Here is a 22,017-nt window from a genome sequence, read left to right as displayed (position 1 = left end):
TTTACAAAGACAAGCTCAAGAAAGGTATCATCTTCTGCATCTGCCCATCATTTGAATGGATGGAAATATCTCAATCCCAATCTTCTGATTCCTTTTGAAGCACAGATACAGCCTGTTTCATACTTGCACTTCCTGGACCCAACAGGAAAGGTATCTCCTTTCATCTGCCAAACGGTTCCTTCTAAACTGACACTGGTCAGATTCCTATCTGGTAAAAATGAAAAACAGGAACCAGGGTCACCGCTTTCCCTTATTCACCAAAAGGTCTTCCAGAGAGATTTAAACAGCAGGTGATGCGTGATCACTATTTTCTCACCAAAACTTCCTCTGCAAATGTGATTTGGTGCTTTCATTTTGGCTGCTCCTACTACTGGGCTACGAAAAGCAGATTCCTTTACAATACAAAAGAAAAAGAGAAAACAAAGAAACATTGCTCAACATCCTGCCATCCTGAGGAATAAAACTGAAGACCAGGTAATCAAATGTACACAATGAATTTTTTTAGCCCACCACCAATTCATATTCACCTGATACCCACTACCTTTATTCTTCTCTAAAAGATGTCTCCCAAGGGATAGGCAATCTCCTCTGACATTTTGGTAAGATTTTCCCAGTTCCCTCCAAGACAGTATAACTCTTGCTCCCTGAACAAGTGGGAGAAAAACCATGTCACCCTCAGCCATGAATAAAGCCAGCTACTTTCTTCCAGCAGGACATGCGCGTGGTCTCCTTATTTCTCTATCTATATCTGTCTCTCTCACTCTTTTCCTTTTATAATGTCAAGCTTTGAACAGACTTTGAGTAATACTTCTCTGAAGTACTTTTAAAACTGTCTTTTTGAGCAACTGTTTTTAGGATCTAGTCCTCTTGTCGAGCTGATAATTTCTAACCAAGTTTCTAATCAAGAAACAGAAAACAAACCTCCACAGTTACCCTGTCTTAGGGAACAAGATACAGTGACCAAATGTAGATTTAGTAATATAGGCACTCTTTTCCATAAACCAACACAACTTTCAACTTTTTTTAAAAGTCCTTTTAGCTCTGCGCATGGAAGTTAGAATACCACTCATAATAGCAAAATACATGGAAAAAAAATACATCCACTGGGAGACAAACAATTCTTCAATTGTGTTTTGTTTCTGGGTTGTACACCAAAGCTTTGTCACTAAAAGGCCACATCCATGCAGGATGATGGCATCAGCTGCCAGGATAATTAGAAAGTATACTAACTCATAAAAAAACTGAAAAACATCAAGCACATACCAGTTTAGCTTTCCAAATATTCACATTAGTATAATGTCATTTCCTACTCCCAAAGAACCACTACGGACAGAAGACAAGTATTATTAGTCCTCCCCATTTAAAGACGGGGAACTGAATGCAGAGATTTAATATTTGCCTAAGTTCTCAGAACCTCTTTAGGGTAGAATACTATTCAAACCTCAACAATTAAAAACTGCTTTCCAAAATCCACATTGCCTTTAGAAACTCATTATCAAACATCTATTTACTCAACAATTCAACTTCAACCTTGAACTTAAATGATTTCTAGGTAGTCATATCTTAACCTACCATCAATGCAAAATGTACTCACGTTTTCAATATTTAAGATAGGAGAAAAAAGAGTTGAAGACACTGACTCTTGGGAGTTAGAAAAATCTACTGTGTCTTTTCTAAACGGTTACACAGAAGTCTCATGTCAAACACATATTAATTAGGAATTATAGTTCATATCTAGGTCTAGCACAAAATATATTTGTTTTATTGGGAGAATTTTTAATTACAAACAGTTTAGCAACAAAACTGTTCCAATTTTTAAGATCTAAATTAATGATTTTTAATTTAAAAATTTATATTTTAAATCTTGCTTATAGTGCACCCTGCTTTGTACACATCTCCAACATAATAATAATTAATTCTTAGACATTATGTACACATAAGTTACCACAATTATTCCATAGAGTAGATAAGCCACCTCTTTTTAAACAAAAGCTATCTAAAAGCAAATACATTCACAATCAAATTTACTGTGATAAATAGATTCAAATGAATATACTTTCATGGATGAAATTCACTTATCAAAGCACATTTATTCAGATGCTTATGAATAATGTACTCATTTTTATCCAGTTGTTTCATAAACTCCCCTCCCTTTTTTATTTATTTTTTTAGGATGTGTTTATTGATTTTAGGGAAAGAAGAAGAAAGAGAGAGAGAAAAAAACATCAAGTGAGAGAGAAACACCAATCGGTTGCCTCAGGACACTCCCTGACTGGGGATTGAACCCGCCACCTAGGTATGTGCCCTGACTGAGCATCAAACCTGTGACCTTTTGGTATACAGGACAACACTTCAATCAACTGAGCACCCCGACCAGGGCGCCTTGTTTTATTTTGTATCAACATTACTGAGATATCATTCAAGTACAGCAAATGGATACCTTCCCTTTTTGACCCTTTACTATGACCCCTACCCTTGATTTCTGAATCCTTTCCTGCAGGAGCTGATGCCAAAAAAAAGTTCAGACCAGGCCAGACTACTGAGGCTTCGGCATGGCACATTAAAGTCCTCAGATAATTCTCCTTTTCATCAGGAAACACTCCACTAAAACAGTACTGGTATAAAGCCCCAAAGCAGCAAACTGGAAAGAGAACAGTTTTACATAAGTATCAAAAAAAGGAAAGGCTTCACATTCTAAAACACGACTGTAAGGACACAGGACATGTGGCTTAGTGAAGGCCAAAGGCTGGTCCTGTCTGGTTGCCATGCACACGTGTTGTCTTGGCCTTTCCACCACCCACTGCCTTCCTTCCTTTTGGCAACAGAGCCCTGACAAGGATGGACAAGGGCTTGATGACGTCACCTCTGTAATCAGAACATCTCCTACCCTGGATGTGGTGTTTGGCTAAGAATGAGACTCTCCTAGTACTAGCAACAGCGATGACCGCGGTAGTACTTCTAGAGTTTGAGGCAATGAGCCGCTCTTTTTCCAGCTCTGGGTGTAAGGGAAGAGGGTACAGTAATGCCAAAGCTGAGAGCAGCCACACTGCCACCAGTGGTTGGGAGCCTGGGGTTGGGACTAACATTAATGATAAAACAGAATCAAGGATAAAGAGAAAGGGTCTTAACAATATGTCTAGACTTTCAGTTACCTTGAAAGCAAAGCTCTCTTTTTTGTTCCAACTAGGTTTTCTGTTTCTTACAACCACAAAATGTCCTGATTAAGAAACAGTCTTCAGCTTCACTCGTTCTCTGTCATAACAAGGAATGGGGCACTTTTCAAGCTTCCATCCATTACCAGTTATTCCAATATAACTAGAAATAGCAAACTGGCATAAATTGCACCATAAGGAATTCATGTTAGCTGAAAGGAAATGTAAGAGAAATTTTCAAGCAAGCATTTGCAAATTGCTTTTTTTAAAGTGTTTTTAGTGCTTAAATTTTCAACGGTTCATATAACTCATATACCTGTATACACACACACATACAGATTCCAGTAAATATTATAGTAAAATGCCCTCTATAGCATAACTAAAAGAAGACTTGGACCTGAATAAGTTTTGTTCACAGGCACACCTCAGAGACAGGAGCAAGATACATTCTCCCCCTTTCAGATCCCTACGGTTTTGTCTAGAAATTATTAGCATTCCCAAGAGAAGCAGCCATCATAATTAGATTAGTCACAGTTTAAAATATGACAAAATTGGCCTAGACAAATTTATCTGTGAACTGATTAATTATCCAAATTAAACAAATGTTTTTTGCCAATCCCTCTAACAGTCACAGATGTCCAACAGGAATTCTTGTCCAGCAGGAAACTTCAGAGGGAGGACAGTAGCACCAGCTGTCCAGTGGAAACTTGTGAAAGAAACCTCTATTCTAATGGCTCCAAAGGAAACATTTGTTTTGTCTTAATAAATAAAACAAAATTGTTTTCTATTACCTCTATGTTCTAGTCAGAATGAAATGTTAGCAACTAAAATAACATGTTGGCTCTAAAATGAAACAAGACTTGAAAATTCTAGTCAAGGATAATATGGTATATATATATGCCAAGCAATTTTAGGCTTATTACTAATGTTGACACAGTTCAGGTGTTTGCATTACATCAAAGGACAGCATGTATCAAATCACTAGAAAAAATAAATATAAAGTGCCTGCAATTTATTCATCTGCATTATCAGAGTAAGGAGGGGGAAAAAGGTCTAAAACCAAAATAAACAACAGATAAAGCCCTGTGCCTTTGAACAGCCTACTAAACAAATATCAGCTTAAAAACTGACTTACCACAAAATTTTATAAACATCACATAACAGAACTCTTAACATCAGTGCAATATGAACTCAGCCAATCTTCCCAAAATATTCATGCTGATTTTTTTCTTTTTTTAAAGATTTTATTTATTTATTTTTAAAGAGGTGGGAAGGGAAGGAGAGAGGTAGAAAAACATCAATGTGAGAGAGAAACACCCACTGGCCGCCTCTTGCACATGCCCAGACAAGGGGGACTGAACACACAACCCAGGCAAGTGCCCTGGCCAGGAATCAAACTAGCGACCTTTTGCTTTGCAGGATGATGCCCAAAACCAACTGAGCCACACCCATCAGGGCCATGATGATTTTTGTTTTAGATATAATGATAGTGATAGTCATAGTAATAATAATAATAAAAATAATGGTTTCCACCTATTTAACACTTAAGTGCCTGATGCTTACTAAATGTTTTACATATGTTAATTGCCATTAATCATCCAGGCAATATATAAATAAGGGAATAATACCACTTTACAGATAAGGAAATTGAGGTCTTAGTATTAACTTCCAAAGATCCTACCATACAAAACAGTGGAGCTACAATTTGAAACCAGGTTTGTCTGAATCAAAAACCCATCTTCTTAAACCATGGCGCTAAAATGGTGTTCATCTGTTCAATATATTTCCTGAATACCTACTATGTGACATCTGCAATGCATTGGGGACATATTTGTGAACAACACAGTCGCTAAGCTTACAGAGTTTAAAGTCCATTGGGAGAAACATACAATCCAACAATCATAGAAATAGAAGTACAATTAAAACGACAACTGTAATAAAACTTCTGAAAGAAGAAGATGGTGCTGTGTAAGCACACATAAGGCAAAAGGAGCTCACAGTCTGGGAGATCAGAAAAGGTCACTGCAGGTGAGTCATGGAGCTGAAATCTGAGTGACATGCAGGTACTGCTCAGGTGAAAGGCATGAAGATTGGGAGGGAAACCTACCAGGCAGAGGAAAGCACATGTGAGAAGGCCCTGTGGCAAGAGGGAGCTCAGAATTACTGTGCAACTAAAAACAGGGGAAAAATAACAGACGTTTGTGCCTGAAGCAGAGGGCTAGAGGAAGAGAGCATGGTACAAGATGCGGCTTGTATCTCAGAACCCTGGAAAGCAGGAAGTTACGGTGAGCTGAATGACATTTTATCTAAATGTAAGCAAATAAAACAGAAACCTCTTACAAGTCCATATATTCCATTTTTAAAAGTAATGAAGCCTCAAAGGTAACAATGAATATTTTAATTCTTAAATCTTTCCAGGGCTAAGGTGAAACACCAAACAGAGATATTGGCACTTTGCTGATTCTCATGACAAGCTACTTTTCAGGCCCACTACGGCCCCCTGAGTCAGGCGGCCTTCCTGTGTCACCCTGATTCCTCCCGTGCCTACCACTTGCTGCCCTCTCCCACACTCTTCCTTGTTACCACTGTCTGATCTTTCTAGAGCAAAACCTGATTATTTTATTCTCCTGCTTAAAACTCCTTCAGTGGGTTCACACTGCTTAGTGGGGAATGCATGATCTGGCCCTGTCAGCCCATCTAGTTCCACCTAATGTAGATACATTAGAGCCAGGATGTGAGGATGTCCAGGCAGTAGGTTCATTTCTTGACGCTCTGTTATTCCTAACAGACTGGCCTCATCAGCATGGTTCAAGATGGCTTTATCCTTGTCTATATTAGAAACACTTGAACTAAGGGGGGGTAGGGGTGGGGGAGGGGAGGAGGGCAGTGTAAAGCCTCCTTTAAGTAAGGCCTGACCACGAAGTCTAGTCCATTGCCACACCTGGCTGCAAGGGAGGCCAGGAAATGTGGTTTTGAGTCTGCATATCTACAAACTCAAGTACTTCTGTCAGTATGGAAGAAGGGAAAAAACAAATTTGAAGGAATAAATATAGATATAGAAATTGAAATTGATATGCATTTTTCTAATTTAGGGTTCAAACTAAATTGTGCAGTTGGTATTAATTCTTTGATGTTTATTATATTCATTATAACTTCCATTTGGAAAAAAATGTAAAATGTGAATGTTGATCTACTCTTTAAGAAAAGTTTATAGTGTAACTTTAAGGATAGCTATTGCCCAACTAATTACTGCCTCTTGAAACCTCTACACGATAATTTACTTAAACAATTTTTTATTCAGATGCTCCAACAATTAACAAAGTGTTTTAATGCTTGCAATTTTATGATATTTTTAGAGACTGTGAGTGATTCTCTAGCAGCTAAGTCTTGAGAAATGAGCTCGTGGTTTCACCCCAAGAGATAACAACGACCTCATTTGCACTGGTCAGGAAAGGAGGCTCACTCTTCACGAGGGTTTAGAATTGGAACTCGTCTATTAAATCATATCCTGCCAGGTCAATAGGGAAGTAAGGTAAATAAAGGCCCTTTTCTCATTTGTTACCAAATCTTAGAGATGGATTAACTTAGTAAAGTTTGAAATAACACTTTCATTGTCAAAGAGCCTTGATTTAACTTAAAATGTCACAATATTTACCATGCCTAGCCTCAAGTATATAGCCCTGAATACAACGAAATTCCTTTCTCTACCTTCCCTGATTTTCTTTAAACAAACTAGGGCTGAAATTACACTCTTTGAAAACATGGTTGAAGCCAAAAATCTACTTGAAATGCAAATGTTTAAGTAGTTGTGTCCCTGATATTAGCAATGACCTTGAACACTTTAGCCAAACACAAGTTACTTAGTCCTTAAATCATTAACTTACTTTGAATTACTAAGGTAACAGTATTTGTTGATTTGGGTAACAGATTTTCTAAGTCACTGTCTTTAATTGGTATGACGTGCTTCAACTGGATTAGTTTGGATGTTACAGAAATGAAGCAAAACTCTGATAATATTTTGTATCTTTCATCTCAAAATTACTTTTCTAAAGATATTACATTTTTAAACATTTTTAAACATGTATCATAGAGGACCATAACATGTTAGAACTAGAGGGACTAGGATGTTTTACCTTTAAACATTATTTTATAATCTGTACATACCTATATCTTTCATTTTATTTCTGTGTACTAGATGCAAGTATACTCTCAAAGAAGTTCTCATCTTCTGTAAGGAATCTGCTATCTGTAAGGAATCCAAGAATAAGAGCGGATAACAACATTGAATTGCAAGTTCTTAAAGAGAATGGCCAAATCAGTATCTTTGGGAATAAGCTTGAGGCAAAGCACATTATGAAAGACTTAATCAATAGATAGCATACACATTAATGAGCAACAAATATATTAACCAGTGGGTCTCCTCAACCTGTATTTATATGCTTAACCTTCTCCAGACACATTCCTCAATCTGTCTGGAAAAATAAAATTAAAACTACAAGTTCTCATGTGTCCCCTTGTATTTATTCCTCAACTACTCTCTGGTTTCATATTAGCAAATTATCTCCAACTAAATTTTCTGCCAACAGTAGTCAAAGTACTGCATGCATTGTTTACAGTATTATCGATCAAGAGAAAGAGCCAATCTAAGTTAAGAAATCCCACAAAATGCTTAGAAATTCACTCTTTGCACATGTGAAAACAAAGCTAAACTTTCAAAAATAACAACTTTTCTTTAAGGTGGCTATAACATGCAAACCATTATATGAAGCTATATAATTACTTTTTCCAAACTATAAGTTTTATCAGATGTTGGGGTAGGCAAGTACAGATCTATGACCCAAGAGATTATTAAAGTTTCTATTTTATATAGCAAGACTTAGTGGCACCATAAATCCAATGACAACTTTCATCCATTTTAAAAGAATTACCCGCACAGATTCTCAAAATATTTAATAAGTGAAAACAATTACACTGGCTTTTTTCCAGAGAGGAACTAATGTGAGCAGTTACATAGAGATTTGAGGATATGTATATTCTAATTCAACAAATATTCATTCATGAAATATTTATGGAGTCAAACCCTTGAGATACTCAGTGACCAAAGATCCCTGCCTTCAAGAGCTGAAATTCTACCAGGAATAAACAGGTGATAGACACTGGATACAATAAATAGTAAAATATATTCTACCTAATAAGATAATGTGAAAAAAATATAAAGCAGGAAAATTAGAATAGGAAAGGCTGAGGCAATTCCATTGCTAAGTATACCCAAAAGAATTATCAACATATGTTCACACAGAGACTTGCACACAAATATCCATAACAGCACTATTCATAATAGCCCAAAAGTAGAAACAACCCAAATGTCCATCAGCTGATGAATGGCCAAACAGGTGGCATATCCTTACAATGAAACATCATTCAGCAATAAAAAAGAATGGAGTGCTGATACATGCCACAAGGTAGATAAATCTTGAAAACATTAGGCTAAGTAAATTAATCCAGATACAATATGTCAAATACTGTGTGATTCCACTTATATAAGGCACCTAGAATAGATAAACTCATTGGCAGAAAATAGACCAGGGAAGAAGATAGGGGCAGGGGAGAGAAAACGAGGAGTTATTGTCAAAAGGGTAGAGAGTTTCTATTTGGGATGATGAAAAAGTTCTGGAAGTGGACAGCGGTGATGGTTGCCCACCATTGTGAATGCACTTACTTAATGCCACTGAGTTTTACACTTAAAAATGGTTAAGATGATAAATTTTACGGTATATATATTTTACCACAATTTCTTTTAAAAGGCACTATGAAGTTACTGTTAAATTACCTACTAAGCAATGACATCTAAGCTCATGTCCTGGTCCTTTTTGTTCTCTGTCCCTCATACCACACTTCCTCAGAAATCAAACCCTGCTCACAGTGATTTCCCAGGTAACCAGATGTGGCATTGAGACTTGCCTTCATGGATGTAAGTGAATAATCCAAGTGGAGCCGAATTCTGTCACTCTGAACTGGAAATTTAAGTATAGAGACACACAGTTGAGGAATTGCTGTATCTGAGTCATGTCAATGCAAGACGCAGAGAAACGGATCTGCTATTGAGATTCCAACAGAAGCCCTGGGAGTCTGCCTTTCTTAACACTCAGTCGCTGAGCTCATCATTCAATTTCTTGGAGCTCCTCCAACATCCTTGTAATAAATTGCCTTCTTTGCTTAAGCTAAGCCAGAGATGGTTTTTGCTCCTTACACACAAAAGAACCTTACTTCTAATATAAAATAATCTTTCAATTGTTCAGCTTTATCCATCTGGGCAAAGTGATATACAAGTCTCCTTTGCCTTCCAAATCCTTTGGGCTTTGAGATCAGGTAATGAGAATTACAATAGTGAGGAATACCTATAGATTGTTTTTCAAAAGTTCTGAGACAACTCAATACAAAGATTGCAAATAATTTAACTACATGTGGACTGAAACATGAGCTGGAAAGCACTTTATTGTCTGAAATTTTTACCAATTATATACTTCGATTTACCACTAGAAAAGTTAGTCGACACCTTTTTAATTCAGTTTTGTTTTTCATTTTTCATTGGTTTTTGCTTGTTTGTTTGGGCTGTTATATTTAGCTCTAATGATTCACATAATTCCTTACACAATCTGAAGAATCCTCTTTTTAATAGGAGATAATATGTGGAGAGCAATAATGTCTGCTGTTAGTGATTGTTTCATAATTAGTCATTACCACAAGGTCTTGGAGAGCTAGATATCTAGGAATTACTTAATTAAAAACCTCTTTTCTCTAGGACTATGTTGAGAAATTGAATAACTAACGTAACAGTAAAGTCCAGCATTTTGTAATTTTCACAGAGATTTTTATGATGATGTTTTAACAGAGGATAAAACACCTTAGTAGTAGAACCTCAATAATCATGCTTGAATTCTAAGAATTTAGGTAAAGATTATGCTTTGTTCATTTCCTTAGTCTTTTTGTTCACTTCCTAAGTCTTTCTCTGCATTCATGGGGCTCTTATCTACAGCTTTTATCACTTGTTCAAACACCAAAAGGAAAATGGGGTATACTGGACTCCACACACACAATACAATAGACGGTATTCCATCTATACCAAGGGGGAGTTTGTGAGTGTACATGTGTGTGTCCTCATGAACAGTCATAGGTACTATAATGGGGAAAAAAATCATTTAGAACTATTTTAGATAAAAAGTTGTCCTGCCCTGGCTGATGTGGCTCAGTGGATTGAGTGCCAGTCTGCAAACCAAAGGGTCGCCAATTAGGTTCCCAGCCTAGGCTCACACACCTGGGTTGCAGGCCAGGTCCCCAGTAGGGGGCTTGCGAGAGGCAACTACACAGTGATGTTTCTCTCTCTTTCTCTCTCTCTTCCCCTCTCTCTAAAAATAAATTTTTAAAAATTTTTACAAAAGTTGTCCTTATTACCAAAGTTTCCAAGAATCTATAAGACTTTACGTTCCTGATTTATGAAGAAAAACTCTGAAACATTGGAAATGGAGAGAAATAAGGAAGAAAAGAGTAACAAGAAAACACCCAAGGGAGTAGGAAACATTACATAAATTCTCCCAACTAATTGCCAAGTTTCTTCTTTACTGGGCTTTATAGTCCTATTCTCATTATCACAGTTAAACTCAGCATACATGACAAGGAATGAAGGTGATCTAAATAAACTCAGAGGGTCTGAACCAAACTTAAAGTTCTCACATTTGGTAAATAAGCATAAAATATGTTCATAGATTATATATTCTAGCTTTGCATATCACAATGACATCAAATTGTTAGCTTCCTTTTTGTAGCTATTAGAATGGACAGTAAAACTTCACCAATTTTTTTCAATGAAAGAAAAAATTATCAACAATATATGATGAAATTATGGGCACAGATTTGAGACACATAGCCATCCTAATTGTCCTTCAAAGTTCAACTCAAATACCACCTCCTCCCGGAAGCCTTCCCAGGTCACGCCAGGCAGAGACAAAGAATCCTTTTCTGACTCCCTGTGATGCTGTTTTCAAAATCATTATGGCATTGAGAAGAAAACTGCTTTATGTTGTGGTTATTCAATACTAGTATTATCTCCATTACCATATAACTACTATATTGACTTCACAATTATTTATTAAACACCTCCTATGGAATTATTATACACACCAGGAATTATGTTGGGTGCTAAGCATACAAGGATTAAAAAGTCAGTTCCTTATGTTGTGGCATTTAAAATATTGTAAGCAAAAAAGGTTTCAAATGCCTTTATGTCTCCCATCAATCCTAGTCAAATGTCATACTACAAATTCTCAAAGGAAGTTTGAGTGTTTTGTGATAATAATTAAATATTGCCTAATATCTGACATCTCTTCATACTGTATCCCCAGCACACAGAACTCATTAAGTGTTTGTTGAGTGAATTAATGATTCAATCTGCAGCAAGCTCCCACATAAACCACATCACCAGGAAAGTTGCATGGTCTTCCTTCATGACGTGGACATGCTGTTAATTGTAGGATTAAAGCTGAATAACTTGATAATTTACTTTTCTGTTATGTAATTTTTTATTCTGGAATAATTTTGGAGATGTTTCACAGATAACACAGAGTTCCCACGTACCCTTCACCCCTTCCCCCAGTTTCCTCTAATGTTAGCATCTTACATAACCATAGTACATCAAACCCAAGAAATGAACGTTCACACATTACTATGACCAAAACTCCAGATTTTACTTGAATTTCAATAGTTTTCCCATGAACATCCTTTTTCTGTTCCAGGACCCAATTCAGTATACCACACTGCATTTAGTTATCATGTCTCCTGAGTCTACAATGTGACAATTTCTCAGTCTTTTCATTTCTTGTTTTTTAAATCACTTTGACAGTTTTGAAGAATACTTGTCAGGTATATTTTTAGGACATCCCTCAGTTTGGACTTTTTTTCTCCTAATTATACTGGAGTGAGGTTTTGGGGGGGAAAATATTGCAAACGTGAAGGGCTGCTCTCATCACAGGACATCAGCTGGTGACTATAACCTTGATTGCCTGATTAAAGCAGCTTATCAAATTTGTCCACTGTAAACAATTTAACTTATTCTTAATTAAGAGTTGGGGGTCTGTGAATGTGTATTAGTATAAACTATAAGATGGCTATTGTTAACCATTGATGTGGATTTTAAGAGACCTAATCTATCCATTTCAAAGATAGTCAAAAAAACATTTAATCGATCGATTTCAATCATACACACACAATTCCTCATAAACTAATACCTAAAGAAACTAACTCAGGCAATAAAAGTTTCATAGTGAATACTACGATTACTAAAATAACCGAGACAGTCATGCCAAAGAGCATACTTCCTACATGTGTAAACAGACATCTTCTAAAATTAAACCATACAGTTACTGCATAAGTTAAATCAAGCACCTGTAATTACTCAGCATTACTGGCCAAATAATTTTCCATAATACATTTTAAAATACCAATATGAACAATGAACAAAAATATTTTATGGGAAGCATATGACCATCTATTTCAGCAACATGCAATTTCCTAGTTTGTGGTTTTCCTGCACTGACCATGACCAGAAAAATGCTTTGTTTATGTTTTTTAAAATAAATATTGTCCATTAACAGTAATAAGAAACTGAAGAATCCTTAAAAACATTATTTTCATTTTAGCGAACTTACCTGACTATAAAAGTAATAGATATGTAATTAATGAAACATGCATAGAATCTAGAAAATATGTCAGACACAGAATTTAAAACCACCCATCCATTCACCGTGCAGTGTCAACACTATTTGATTTTCTTTCCTATTTTCCATGTATCTTATTTTACATATTTCTAATTAGAATAATAACTTCCTAAAGGTGTGTATTAAACTTCCCCAACTAAACCTGCACGGGAGTGGAAAGATGATCACAGAAAAAGCATCGACACAGTGCAAAGGCTCGGTGTTACACACTCAATAAATGAATGAATGAGTGAATGATCATTGAACTTTCACTACTTTGATTATAATCTGGTGGCTCCGTAACCAAATTCTGTCATTTAAAAAAGGAGTAAAATTCATTGTTATTATGCTCTAAATTTGTCATAGAAGTCCAGCTATTTCTTCTTTTATATTTATACATGAATTTAAGTTTTAAAGTTTGAGTCTATGATATTCTGTCTATATTCTCTAAGTTATCTACATAGTACCTGTATAAGAACTGTTCCAAAAGGAAAACGTGATTATCCAAAGTGCTACCTATACAAGAAGAAGAAGAAAGAAAGAAAGAAAGAAAGAAAGGAAGGAAGGAAGGAAGGAAGGAAGGAAGGAAGGAAGGAAGGAAGGAAGGAAGGAAGGAAGGAAGGAAGGAAGGAAGGAAGAAAAAAGAAAGGAAGGAAGGAAGGAAGAAAAGCAAGCTTCTGTTAAACCTAGAGTGAGGCCAAGCAGTTGCCTCTGAATTCTGTTGCACCAAAGCCAAGCACCAGGGGCACCTGAAGAGGGATGACTGTTTATCTGACTGATCTCTCCAAGAGAGGGTCTAAAAACTGCAATGTTATTTATGGAATGACTTCTAAGTTTAAGAAACAGTCAACCTTTCAGCTTATAATAGTTTTTATGTGCACCACTTCAGAATCTCTTTGTACTCAAGCTGACATGACACTACCAATCCTTAGACTTTCCAAAACAACTCAGTGTTCAAGATTATATTGTTTTCTTCCTCCCCACTAAGCAACACATGCAAATGTCTAATGAATTTTTAAATATTTTTATCACACTAACATACGCCTTAGTCAAAACAAAGTTAAGTTTACACGCCTAGTTTTAGCAGGAAATAATGGCTGTTACTTGGAAAGTTTCTATTCGGAAAATACTAAAGATTACATCACAAATTATGCAAAAATAAAAGTTGACTATAACCATTCCTTCATTAATCTATGACTTTACACTAATCACACAGTCCTATTAAGAAAAGACTTTTAAACTATAATAACTAGCATAATTGAGCAAAAGAAGAAAAGATAATAAATCCAACATGTAAGCATTAAATATAAAAACATTTAAGCTGGAAAAAAGATCAGGCAGGGAAATTTAAGGAACTATAATTGAGAACAATAAAATGTAACCATTTATACAGTTTTGTTCATCTAAGGAATTACCTTAGAATTATAGGCTGTGTGACCCACCATCACCCCACCTGATGTCCATCTTTGATGATGGAAACAAAGGAATTGATAAGTTCACTGTTGGCCAAAATCAAGCATGAAGTAAAAATGAGGGCCCCAAGCTCTCTGGCTATGAGACTAGAGAGATATGCCTGTTAACGACAGGGACACTTTCTGAGAAATGCGTCCTCAGGTGATTTCCTCATGCAAACATCATAGACTGCACGTACACAAACCTAGATTCTCTAGCCTATGCTGTAATTTCATAGGCTATCTTTTATACAACTTATTGTGCAGTAGGTCTGTTTATACCAGTATCACCACAAACATGAGTAATGTTTTGTGCTCAGACATTAACATGGTTAAGAAGTCACTAGGTGATAGAAAGTTTTCAGCTCCTTTATAATCTTATGGGACTATTGTTGTACATGCAGTTGACCAAAGCTTGCCAATTGCTCATGAGACCACTATGATGCTTTGCAGTCACTGCCTTAATATGTGGTCACCTAATAGTTTTCTGAGACCTGAATTAGTGGGTGTTGACTCTTGGTAGATCCTAAGAAAACATTTCAAGCCAAAGGCAGCAGTCACTTAAACATATGAATACAGACACACACACACACACACCAATACATATATATATATATATACACACTTGTCATTTACTAATCTAAATCAACCTTGCAGAGAAGAGACAATGAGACAATGAAGGAATTATATACCTTTCACTGCTTCCACTATCCTACTCATCCTGGGAATCCTGCTATGTTCACTGCCACTGTGTGCGGCCTGATCGTTGATTGAACTGATGTACCCAGACATGTGGAGTGTCTGATGTGGCAGCAACCAGTGAAATAAATCTCAGAATAAAGATAATGGAGGGAGGGGAAAAGGACAATCGATACTGCATTGGAAATTGTACAACACACTCCAAACCTTCCCCCTTCCCTTTTAAAGGAAAAATAGAAACCATAACCCTAAAATGTGCCAGTAGCAAAAAATTCATTTATTTAAAATATATTCACCATCTTCATTCAGTAAGATTTAAAGCAATTTTCCTGAAGTCTATGTAAGTGTTCCAAAATAGATCCTTAGATGAAAAATTAAGTTAGAAAATACAAAGCAGGCCCCTCTTGCACCTACACAAACAGGGAGAATAATACCTCAGTTTGCAATAATGCAAGATTCAGAAGCATCAGGTAAATACTGGTTAAAGAGTAACTAGAGGAAAAAGGGAAAATGCAAATCTTTGCAACTGGAGCATTCTAATTTCACACAGACTGAAAAAACCACATTTATGAGCTGTATCACAGAGCCTAAGAAAATCCCTCCACTTTTCAAGTTGGAAGGGTCTCTAAGGAGGGCCTGCTAAACTCTAACATAGTAAAACTCAGTGGGATATTTTTTTCAGCTAAAAAAATGTGTTACCTTATTGCAAAAATTTCCCAGGCTAAATAATAACAATGTATAGCCTCACAAATTTATTTACAGGTCAATGTTAAAAATCAGGTGAAATTTATTTGCAGACAAATATTAATTACCTTGAAATGTGTAAACTCTGTTCTTATTAATTACCCTATGTTGGGTTTTTTTTTTTTTAAACCATCCTGCCCTGGGAGGTGTGGCTCAGTTGGACAGGTCGTAGGTTCAATTCCCAGTCAGGTGTGGGATAGGAAACCAATGTATGTTTCTCTCTCACACCCATATATCTCTCCTTCTTTCTCTCTCCCTCCTTTACCCTCTCTCAAGATCAAGAAGCATGTCTTCAGGTAAGGATAAAAATTAAAGAATTAAAATTAAAAAACCATCCTGCTGTCAAAAATGTCAAATAGATAGAGATCTAAAATAAAAATCAGAAACCTTAGACCTCATTTTTAGCTCTTTCACTGAGTTTTTAATGTTAAGTGGAACAAACACTGTTGGATAGCTATGATGCCAATGTCTCCGACCCAGCTCCTGATTCACTTCAACAAATCACACATCTTTTGAAGAAATTTAAGGGCCACAAAAATATAAGCATAATGTGGATTTTCCTAGTAACTTTAAAAAAATTGGACTCTTTCATTTCTGTCTTTTTCCCTCAATTTTACAATACACCCAGGGGATGGACACAGCATATACCGTCCTTAGTCTCCAAAGACAAGCGGATACAGAAAAAGAATAAATGACATGAACAAGGTCACCTGGCTAATTAGCAGCAGACCTAGACCAAGATCTTCAACTAACAGAAGAGCAAGGAAATTCAAGTAGAAGTAAGTACGCACTCTGTCTTTGGTACAGAAAGTGTATAAATACTGATCCTACAACAATATAATGAAAAACTATAACTACCATGCTGCTTTGATTTCAAAGCCCTAAAACCAACTCGCAGAATAAATCTCTACCAATTGCATTGTAAGCGAATACAGCAGGTGATGCTACTCTGCCTAGAGAACATTTTATGTGGCACGGCACAAGCTCCTGAGGGCTTTTTCACTCCTAAAAATCTGAGGGCGATGAGGTTCCACAAGTTAAAGAAAAATAATATCAAATCAAAACACCAAGCTTCACCAATACAGCATTTCTAAAGATCCTTCCTCAATTTAGAATTAGCTGCACAAAGGTCTTGTCATACTAACTTCGACAAGTCTCAGTTTGTTAACAGAAAAATATTGCTGCACAAACACATTCTAAGGAAATTCAGTTTTCAAAACACCAGCAAGAACTCCTGAATACAAATAAGAAATATTTATACAAACATATATGCTCCAAGAAAGGTCAAGCTTATTTTTAACTCGAGGCTTAAAGATTATGATGTGCAACCAAAGAGACTAGCACTTAAGTGAGAATCTGGAGACAGGGAAACAGTTCCAGCTTTGGCATTAATGTCCTCTGCTCCTTGTGTAGTAAGTCTCTTCCCCTCAGTTTCTCTATCTCTAAAACCAGCAGGGCAAACTCCACAACTGCTAAAGTTGTAGCTTCCTGATTTCCCATCCAAAGCCCTAAATGTGTATGTATGTGTATATACATATTATATACATACATATATAATATGCATATATGCATTATACATATGCATTATATATGTGTATGTGCATTGTATATATAGGTACAGTTACCCATACACTATAAAAACATGACCTTTTGTTGGTCTGTTTTACACTTTATCCCTGGTTCTTTTTTACTATTTTGTCCACAGCTGTAACTATTGCTCAGATACAACAGTTAACACTTTATATTAGTGCTTACTAATGGACAGGTATCATGCTAACACTTTACATATATTAACTTCCTCACCACAACCCTCGGAGACAGAAACCATTATTGTTCCCATTTATTTTATTTCATTTTCTCGCATGAGGAAACTGAGACACAGGGCGATTATGTAACTTGCCTGGGTCATAAGGTTCACAAGTGGAGAAGCCAGGATTTGACCCCAAGCACTCTGACTCTGATGCACCCCCTGCTTAACTGCCACAGCAGAGTGTGAGGAGAAGTGTGAAATGCAGCGGAGTTCGTCTGCAAAATGTTGGCGGGTCCCTGAAACTGCACTTACCCTACGAATTCTTTCAGAAGACTTACAAACTCGGCATGAGCACTGGCCATGCTGTTGTTGTTTTTTCCCCCTACATTTCAGTTTCACAAGTAAATGACATTGATCTTAAAGAGTTTAACTTAAATCTCCCTTCTTTTACCCGCTGGGGGCGGGAAGATGCACTAATGACAGAAACTGTGGAAATGCTGGTGAGTTCCACGACCCCTGTCAAATAGGCACCACTCCTTGTAACATGTCTGGAAGTCACAGTCTGGGGACACTGCCGGGTAAGTCACGCACTCTAAAACCGAACAGCGGAAAACAGTGACCAGCCACCACCAAGCCCGCAGTCTGAATTCTCTCACACTCAGCACTCTACGTGCAGAGACCGTGGGGTAACAAAAGAAACATATGCACACCGATCTGCATAAATGCACACCTTGCATTTAAACTGTGAACTGGTATTCTCAATCAAAACACAGAGAAAATACTAGCAATCACGGAAATCCTATTTCACCATCTAGCACACTGTTGCATATATATGCATCCCATTCATAAATCAACTGGAATCTCAAGAGCACGGCACTTAGTCGAGTGCCCGAAGAGCTTCATCATTTCGGTGGGCCAAGGCCCGGGGAAGTGGAGAAAGCCGGTCTGAGTTCTAGCGCCCAGGAGGCCGACATTACCTGTTAGGGTCCCACAGCCCTGGCGGGCCCCTGGCCGCCCCCGACAGTGGGGCGAGTCCCGGTTTGGCAAGGCCAAAAGGAAATTACTTAAGGGAAGAGGGCACGGGCTGCTGCTCCCGCAGGGCAAAGCCACACTTTGGCTCACTACTTCGCTTGAGTGTCATGTCCAAGGCCATGGACTTTTATCGCCAGCTCTTACAAACCTGGCCCTGAGAGACAGGGGTTGAGAGCGGGAGCGAGAAAAGATGGGGAGGGGAGGTGCGTTGTTTCACCTTTAGGGGAAAACAAACACTGTGATCACACAACCCGTAGAGAAGCCAGCGAAGACTTCTCCGCTGGGCCTGTCTCAGGGCTTCTGAATCACTTCCTCCTTTTCGGATGTGCTTCTGAGTTGAAGCTGATGAAGTTTCATGAGAAAATCGTGCCTCTCCGGGCCGCTTCCTGCGCGCAGGCGAGCCGAGCGCCGCGCGCTGTCCACAGGCGCAAACCCTGCCCGGCAGCCAGGCCACGCTCCGCGGCAGCGGCGCACGGAGGAGCGGGACGTGCTCCCAGAGCTCCCAGGAGACGCCGACGCGCCTGGCCCACCCTCGGCTTACCCCAGGGTGCTGATGAAGCCGTTGACCGAGCCCTCCGCGTACAGAGACACGATGTCCCCTATGTAGAGGAAGCTGGACATTTTATCAGACATACTGCTTCATGCTCCAAAGTAGACGTTCTTCCTCTTCTCTGCGCCTCGCAGCCCTCTCCAGGGAGCAGCCGCGGCAGAGGCGAACGAAGCGCACGACTGCCGAACCGAGAGCCGCTGCAGAGGGCACCGCTGGAGTGACCTGACTGTCGGCTAAGCCCTGCCCCAAGCCGGGGGAGCTGGCAGGAGCAAAGTCGCAGCCACGAACACCCAGCGATGAGCGTAGACCTGACGCCCCGAGATCCGCAGCGGCCGCCTCCCCAGCAGGTTTCCTGTTCCTTTCAGAAGTTTTCTCTCCAACACCTTTGCTCCTCCTCCTCCCTCCCCCAGCCCCCTCCCTTCTCTGCGCCCCCCCAATGCAGTCAACACCACCGGGAAGGAGCTGGTAGTTGCAAGCCTCTCGTTGCCCTCGGGGGAATTTTTGGACTAGGTGGTGGTGCCCATTGGGCGAAGGGGAGGAGAGGAGCTCGGGGAGGAGGGAGTGGAAGGCCAATCAGGGAACAGCAGCCTGGGGCGGAGCTGGGCAGGGGCGGTGCAACTCCGGGGAGGCCTGGCCACCCGGGAAGCCTCTAGTCTGCCAGCGTGCGGATGGGCCGAGGGGAGGCGCTGGAGGGGTGGCAGGGGCCCAGGGCCGGGGAGGTCGCTTGGTCTAGCTGCCCAGCAAAGGCTAGACCTGGGCTGCGGCAGTCACCGCCTAGGACAGTGAAGGATGGCGGGGCGAAATGCTTTCCTGAAGCTTGAAGGGGGCAGCGAAGAGGAGAATTGGCGAGAGGGCGGGTGCAAAGGAAGGGAGCGGTGGGGTGAACCAGCGACTCGCCGGCAGATGAAAAGGAGGAGCAGGAGTGGCAGGAGTGGGGAGGGTGGGGTGGGTATTTGCTGAGAAAGGGAGGGGAAGGTATTGAAGTAAACAAAAACAACAGAAATAAAAAATACATACTGAGGAAAGAAGAATAAGAGGGTGAGAAGAGACAGAAGAAGGAAGAAAGGGAGGGAGGGAAGAAGAAAGGATCTCTATTTGGAGTATGTAGTTTTGGTTTTTGTCTCAAGTACATGGCGTTAGTGAAACTTGACCTGTCAGCAGACGTCCAGGTGCAGGTGAGCCCCCTAGGAGGGAAACGTCACTTGGCCGAGCCAACAATTTTTGTAGCCAACGGTTGGCGGTGAACTTTCTTTTAAGTCTCCAAGGCTGCACCTCCCGCGGTTGACTCCAAGCCCAGGTTTAGCCGTCTGCCTTCTGGAGCCCACAGCCACTGTCTCATCGACGGTCTTCGTTTCTTTACTTTTAAAGCCGCTGATTTTTGAGAAAGGCAAATGCCGTATGATTTCACTTATATGTGGAATCTAAAGAACAAAATAAATGATCAAATGAAACTGAATCAGGCTCACAGATACAGAGGACGAACTGATGGTGGCCAGGGAGGAGGGGGTTTATGGGAGGGGGGTGAAATGGGTGGAGGGATTAAGTTAAAATTGGTAGTTACAAAGCAGTCAGAGAGAGGTGAAGTAGAGCACAGGGAATGTAGTCAATAACGTTGTGATAACTCTGTGTGGCACCAGGTGGGAACTGGCAGTGTGGGGAACGCTGTAAAGCATAGGATTGTCTAACCACTATGCGATGCGCCTGAAGTGAATAAAAAATAATACTGAATGTTAACTGTAATTGAAAAATATTTCTTTTTAAAAAAAAAATGCTGCTCTTGCCCCGGCTGGCGTAGCTCAGTGGATTGAGCACGGGCTGTGAACCAAAGCATCGCAGGTTCGATTCCCAGTCAGGGTACATGCCTGGGTTGCAGGCCATGGCCCCAGCAACCGCACATTGATGTTTCTCTCTCTCTCTCTATCTCTCTCTCTCTCTCTTTCTCCCTCCCTTCCCTCTCTAAAAATAAATAAATAAAATCTTTTTTAAAATGCTGCTCTTAAAGCTCAACACCTTCTCTGTTCCTTTTGTAGCCCCCGTCATTCTATAACACCGTGTTAGAAGCCTTTTGCCCTGTCTTTCTGGACCACCTGGAGAGGGTGAACTCCTTGGGTGGTGGTTAGGACATTCCCCACCCTGAGAATTGTGACCCAGGTAATCCCCACAGAGCCAGGTTTGCAAAAAAGCAGAGGAACTCAGGGCATGCAGAAGGGTGTGTGCCAAATTGTGCAACTGGCCAAAATTGTAATTTACACTTGAAAAGTATCTTACAGCTCAAAAATGGTTTGGGTTGAGCCTTATAAACACATAATGGAACATGAAAGAAGAATAAGCTTAATATTCAAATGTTTGTGTTTAGAAAGCCCGGAGGATCGAGAATAGAGTGTTAGACGCAGAATCCAGGAAATGCCAGTGCAAAGCCTGTAAGTATTAAGATAAATTAGACCCAGTCATTGTCCTACTGTAGAGCTGACAGATCTGTCTTTACTTCTGTGTTCTCCTTTGAAAAGTTAATTAGCAACTTAGATATGCCTGTTATATGCTAAAAGCCCTCAACTGTCTATACACATAACATTACTGTTGGGTGCCTCCAAGACATTGGTCATATGAGCCGTTCAAAAACTTAAGTCAGACAAGATGAGGACCTTGGAAATGGGTGTATCTGTTTATCAAAGAGATGCACAAGTTACATTCTGTTATTCCTCATATTGCACTTTCCTGTGCCATATATCTAGTGGATGTTCTACTATTATTTCTCAACTGAGGACAGTTTCATGTGCTTTTTTAGATAGAGGAAAGGAGACAGAGAAACATCAGTGCAATGGAAGCATCAGTCGGTTGCCTCTGTATGCACCCGGCCCAGGGATGAACCTGCAGCGTAGGTATGTGCCCT

At 39.3% G+C, this 22,017-nt stretch overlaps 1 protein-coding gene across 2 annotated transcripts in view; it reads right to left on the bottom strand.

Annotated features, from left to right (window-relative positions):
* ITPR2 (inositol 1,4,5-trisphosphate receptor type 2) overlaps positions 1 to 19,528 on the bottom strand; it is a 444,101-nt gene extending 424,573 nt beyond the window's left edge. The window contains exon 1 of one of the 2 annotated variants that reach the window (XM_036019237.1): positions 19,119 to 19,528. Coding sequence is in view for 1 of the 2 variants with exons in the window: in XM_028532208.2 (XP_028388009.1) it covers positions 19,119 to 19,210 (92 nt within the window). In the remaining variant the exon portion in view is untranslated. The remainder of the gene's footprint in view (positions 1 to 19,118) is intronic. The other variant, XM_028532208.2, reaches the window with a different exon arrangement.
* Positions 19,529 to 22,017: the final 2,489 nt, after the last annotated feature.

Source organism: Phyllostomus discolor, chromosome 2 (genome assembly GCF_004126475.2).
Source record: "Phyllostomus discolor isolate MPI-MPIP mPhyDis1 chromosome 2, mPhyDis1.pri.v3, whole genome shotgun sequence".
Classification (NCBI taxonomy): domain Eukaryota; kingdom Metazoa; phylum Chordata; class Mammalia; order Chiroptera; family Phyllostomidae; genus Phyllostomus; species Phyllostomus discolor.
This window is presented reverse-complemented; position numbering and strand designations above follow the sequence as displayed.